This window comes from Besnoitia besnoiti, assembly GCF_002563875.1.
Source record: "Besnoitia besnoiti strain Bb-Ger1 chromosome Unknown contig00158, whole genome shotgun sequence".
NCBI lineage: Eukaryota > Apicomplexa > Conoidasida > Eucoccidiorida > Sarcocystidae > Besnoitia > Besnoitia besnoiti.
In genome coordinates, this window is record NW_021704035.1 from 1 (window position 1) to 5,869 (window position 5,869).

At 37.3% G+C, this 5,869-nt stretch overlaps 2 protein-coding genes across 2 annotated transcripts; both read left to right on the forward strand.

Moving 5' to 3' along the window:
- Window positions 1-562: 562 nt before the first annotated feature.
- On the forward strand, window positions 563-1,642 carry BESB_029700 (cytochrome b; the record flags this gene model as incomplete). The annotated part of the gene is made up of 1 exon (XM_029361638.1): window positions 563-1,642. The coding sequence occupies one exon, from the start codon at window positions 563-565 to the stop codon at window positions 1,640-1,642; it is 1,080 nt and encodes a 359-aa protein (XP_029214694.1).
- A 1,055-nt stretch (window positions 1,643-2,697) lies between these two features.
- On the forward strand, window positions 2,698-3,362 carry BESB_029710 (putative apocytochrome b; the record flags this gene model as incomplete). The annotated part of the gene is made up of 2 exons (XM_029361639.1): window positions 2,698-2,712; window positions 3,138-3,362. The coding sequence occupies 2 exons, from the start codon at window positions 2,698-2,700 to the stop codon at window positions 3,360-3,362; spliced, it is 240 nt and encodes a 79-aa protein (XP_029214695.1).
- Between the last annotated feature and the right edge of the window lie 2,507 nt (window positions 3,363-5,869).

Genomic DNA, 5,869 nt, shown 5'->3' on the forward strand with positions numbered 1-5,869 from the left:
TTAGCTGTCTTAAGCAGTCCAGTGGGGTGGTGGTGTACTGCAATCATAAAGAACTTGGTTGTCTGTATCTCATAACCGGAGTCATCTTCAGTATTCTAGGAACTATAATGTCTTTGTTTATTCGATTTGAGTGAACACATAAGATCATCGAATTTAACGGTATGCTCCTGAAAGTAACGGTACAAGCTGTAAACAAAGGACTCCTTAACTTAAACTGAGGAGTCAAGTAGGTACAAACCGTACAAGGATTAATTATGTCCATCTGTGCATCTAAGTTGAGACTATCGGTTATATATTTTAGACGCTAACTTCCCGGCTAAACTTTGACTTATTAAACCAGCCTGGGATCATAAAAGTACTATGTATGGTAAGATTGAGCGTGAACATTGGATGTCACCATGGTTATAGTTACGGTACATATATAAAATCTACAGTACGATTTGAGATTTGTTACGTGACGAGCGGTGTGTTTAAGACTAGTTTACATGCGCTCATTTTAATATGTAGTTATTTAACGAAGTTCTATTGTGCTAGCATGGTTTCGAGAACACACCAAATTTCCATGAGTCTATTCCGGGCACACCTCGTCTTTTATCGGTGTGCTCTCAATCTAAATTCATCTTATAACTTTGGTTTCTTAGTTGCAATTACCTTTGTACTCCAAATAATTACAGGTATCACTTTAGCGTTCCGATATACTTCTGAAGCATCTTGTGCATTTGCTAGTGTTCAACATCTAGTTAGAGAGGTAGCAGCAGGATGGGAATTTAGGATGTTGCATGCAACAACTGCTTCTTTCGTCTTCTTGTGTATCTTAATACACATGTCTCGAGGTATGTATAACTCCAGCTATAGTTATTTAACTACTGCTTGGATGTCTGGTTTAGTTTTATATCTACTTACTATAGCCACTGCTTTCCTCGGTTATGTACTACCATGGGGACAGATGAGTTTCTGGGGTGCTACAGTCATTACTAATCTCCTTTCTCCAATACCATATTTAGTACCTTGGTTACTCGGTGGATACTATGTATCTGATGTAACATTAAAACGATTCTTTGTATTGCACTTTATATTACCTTTTGTAGGTTGCATTCTAATTGTATTACACATCTTCTATTTACATTTAAATGGTTCTAGTAACCCTGCAGGTATTGATTCCGCACTTAAAGTAGCCTTCTATCCTCATATGTTAATGACCGATGCTAAATGTCTATCCTATCTAATTGGTTTAATTTTCTTACAAACGGCTTTTGGTTTGATTGAATTATCGCACCCAGATAACTCCATACCAGTGAACCGGTTTGTAACTCCGCTTCATATCGTACCTGAATGGTACTTTTTAGCATATTATGCGGTGTTAAAAGTAATCCCATCCAAAACCGGTGGTTTGTTAGTATTTATGTCCTCTCTCATTAACTTAGCTCTTTTATCTGAAATTCGAGCTTTGAATACTCGAATGTTGATACGACAACATTTTATGACTCGAAATGTAGTCAGTGGATGGGTAATTATTTGGGTATACAGTATGATCTTCTTGATTATTATTGGTAGTGCTATTCCACAAGCGACTTATATCTTATATGGTAGATTAGCTACTATCGTATATCTTACTACCGGATTGGTTCTATGCTTATACTAAATCAATAGTTATAATGACTACAGCTTCCAAGCAAACATGATTACCGTGATATTGAAATCCAACACTTTTAGCTGTCTTAAGCAGTCCAGTGGGGTGGTGGTGTACTGCAATCATAAAGAACTTGGTTGTCTGTATCTCATAACCGGAGTCATCTTCAGTATTCTAGGAACTATAATGTCTTTGTTTATTCGATTTGAGTGAACACATAAGATCATCGAATTTAACGGTATGCTCCTGAAAGTAACGGTACAAGCTGTAAACAAAGGACTCCTTAACTTAAACTGAGGAGTCAAGTAGGTACAAACCGTACAAGGATTAATTATGTCCATCTGTGCATCTAAGTTGAGACTATCGGTTATATATTTTAGACGCTAACTTCCCGGCTAAACTTTGACTTATTAAACCAGCCTGGGATCATAAAAGTACTATGTATGGTAAGATTGAGCGTGGACTATCGAATGAAACAATGTGCTCCAACGCTAGTCTAAGTCTCTAACATACCTTTTACCTACAACTGTACGGAACGTAACAAACCTCCAGGCAAAGAACTTGGTATTCTGTTCTAATTCCCGTGGTAAACACAGTCAACGAATGGCGGAAGGAGCATTCATATGTTATGCAGTGTCTTAGGAGAGATACTCTATTTAGCATTCATCTACAGCTACGGTAACTGTTGTGTTTAAATAGCGGTTAACCTTTCCTTTTCCTTACGTACTCAGGGCATGCAATACCAATCAGATAACAACTGAAGCTAGACTCCATGTTACACTTACTAAAATGGGATTCCTAGGTTGATATAAACTACCTTTTTCTGGGAGTATATACTACGAGTTGGACTACTGGTTTAGATCTTGAAGGTCTTTGTTTACCGGATCCAAGTTCTCTTGTGCTTTTCATGACCATCATGTTAAGTGCATTAAGTATAGTGGTATCCAGCGTATATTTGAAAAACCAACATTTGTATACAAGCTGTACGAATATCATGACATTCACTTTGGTAGTCGCCTTCTTAATGTTAGTCTGTACGGAATACTTAGGACTATCTCTTTATATTAATGATAATGCATTTGGTAATGGACTTTTCATCTTAACTGGTATACATTTTAGCCATGTTATTGTTGGAGCTATCCTTGTATTCTTCACTCAAAGTATCTATAGTTCTTTAGTTACTTACATGCCTACAAGCTCTATAATGCTAAGCAAATCTAAAGGTATGTTATGCAAGATCTTTACAGAACCATTCACTATTTATATCTACACTTTGTAGAAACCATGTGGATATTAATCCACATTACATTCTATCTCTAAATCATATAACGGTCGTAAGGTACGCCGGGGATAACAGGTCAGATAATATTGGGAGTTCTAATCCTCGGATTGTATCAGCACCTCCATGTCGGCTCATTACTCCTTGTTATTGAACAAGATTCAGTTAGGAACGCTAGTTCACCGTCAGATGTAATACGTGAGCTGGGTTAAGAACGTCTGGAGACAGTTTGTTCCCTATCTACCATATTATCTAATTGGTTTAATTTTCTTACAAACGGCTTTTGGTTTGATTGAATTATCGCACCCAGATAACTCCATACCAGTGAACCGGTTTGTAACTCCGCTTCATATCGTACCTGAATGGTACTTTTTAGCATATTATGCGGTGTTAAAAGTAATCCCATCCAAAACCGGTGGTTTGTTAGTATTTATGTTATCAACATGTCAATGAAATATCAACAACGATGAAACTTATTTGGTTAACATAACAACATAGAAGGTAAAGCTGGATTACGTTCAAACTTTACACTGGATACGTTTCAATGTTAACTTACTAAATACCATGGGAGCGAAGAGAATCTAATATGTAACTCCGTTCATGGAAATCAAAAGAGCTTTCACTGATTGTATTTATGAAACGTGATTAGTTCACCTAGCCAACACGATCCGGTTGTTTGGGAATAATATCCCTATTTAAGGGATTGATATGTGCTACTAACACAGTCGTACGAAGTCGAAACAAGGTAGTTGATGGTGAACCAGTGGCTGAACAAACCTTTTTATTGATTATGCTGACTTTAGTCCCGAGAAACTACAGTTCTGCTTAAACTGAGGAGTCAAGTAGGTACAAACCGTACAAGGATTAATTATGTCCATCTGTGCATCTAAGTTGAGACTATCGGTTATATATTTTAGACGCTAACTTCCCGGCTAAACTTTGACTTATTAAACCAGCCTGGGATCATAAAAGTACTATGTATGGTAAGATTGAGCGTGGACTATCGAATGAAACAATGTGCTCCAACGCTAGTCTAAGTCTCTAACATACCTTTTACCTACAACTGTACGGAACGTAACAAACCTCCAGGCAAAGAACTTGGTATTCTGTTCTAATTCCCCGTGGTAAACACAGTCAACGAATGGCGGAAGGAGCATTCATATGTTATGCAGTGTCTTAGGAGATACTCTAGATTTAGCATTCATCTACAGCTACGGTAACTGTTGTGTTTAAATAGCGGTTAACCTTTCCTTTTCCTTACGTACTCAGGGCATGCAATACCAATCAGATAACAACTGAAGCTAGACTCCATGTTACACTTACTAAAATGGGATTCCTAGGTTGATATAAACTACCTTTTTCTGGGGAGTATATACTACGAGTTGGACTACTGGTTTAGATCTTGAAGGTCTTTGTTTACCGGATCCAAGTTCTCTTGTGCTTTTCATGACCATCATGTTAAGTGCATTAGCAGAGCATAGTTAAGATGATAACTATTGTGGATATAGAACCAATTGAACACCATGTATTAATATAACAAAGATAATCAGGGTAATCTGGTATCCTTCTTGGCATAACGTTGAAACCAAGTATATGCATAGGGATGAAAATTAATAAGATACTACCTAAGAAGACTACAAACCAGATGCTTAAATATGGAGAAGCACCGGTATTTACATGGAATAGATTTACAGTATCTCCGAACATATCTCTGCTATAGAAGATAAAGCCACATATAGTAGCTAGTACTGCACCAAGAGATAATACGAAATGGAAATGAGCTACAATATAGTATGTATCATGTAGGGCAATATCCATACCAGCGTTACCCATAACTACACCTGTAGTACCACCTAGAGTAAACAATAGGATAAAACTAAGAGCAGCCCATAGATCTACAGTTCTTGTAGTTGTATGGCTAGCCATATAGGTACCTAACCAGTTGAAAATCTTAGTACCGGTAGGAATTGCAATCATAATAGTCATAGCAGAGAAATAAGCTCTGGTATCTACCTCTAGACCGACTGTCATCATATGATGTGCCCATACTAAGGAACCTAGAATAGAAATACAACCCATAGCTAAGATCATAGATTGTCCACCGAAGACAGATCTAGCAGCATACATAGATAATGTCTGCGAGACTACACCAAAAGCAGGTAAAATTAGAATGTATACCTCTGGATGTCCGAAGAACCAGAATAGATGTTGATAAAGTACACTATCACCAGAATACATAGAATCATAAAATTCAGTGTTTACGTGTAGATCAAGAAGGATCATAACTAATCCACCAGTAAGAATAGGTAGAGTGAAGACTAACATAAGGGCAGTAAATATGATAGCCCAGATATATAGAATATAGTTCTTAGCACCAGCATTAGAACCCATGAAGACGCAAGTACCAAGGAAGTTAATAGAACTTAAAATACTACTAATTCCTAGTACTGCAAGACCTCCGATAATCCAATCAGTTGCCTCTGGATTTAACACCATCAAGCTAGTACTTAGTGGAGGATACATTGTCCAACCAAGACCACTACCAAACTCGGAACAAATACTTTGAGTTAACAACACAGAACCTAATGGTACTAGAAAATAGGAGATCGCGTTAGTTCTTGGGAAAACGACTTCCGAACCACCAATATATATATGGTACAAAGAAGTTACCATATCCTCCGTACAAAGCAGGCATTAAGAACATAAAGATCATAGCTAGGCCATGTATCGTTATTATCACATTATAAGTAGCTATCGTCTCTGTACAAATGATCCGCGATCCAGAACTGTATAACTCAAATCGAATAAACAAAGACATTATAGTTCCTAGAATACTGAAGATGACTCCGGTTATGAGATACAGACAACCAAGTTCTTTATGATTGCAGTACACCACCACCCCACTGGACTGCTTAAGACAGCTAAAAGTGTTGGATTTCAATATCACGGTAATCATGTTT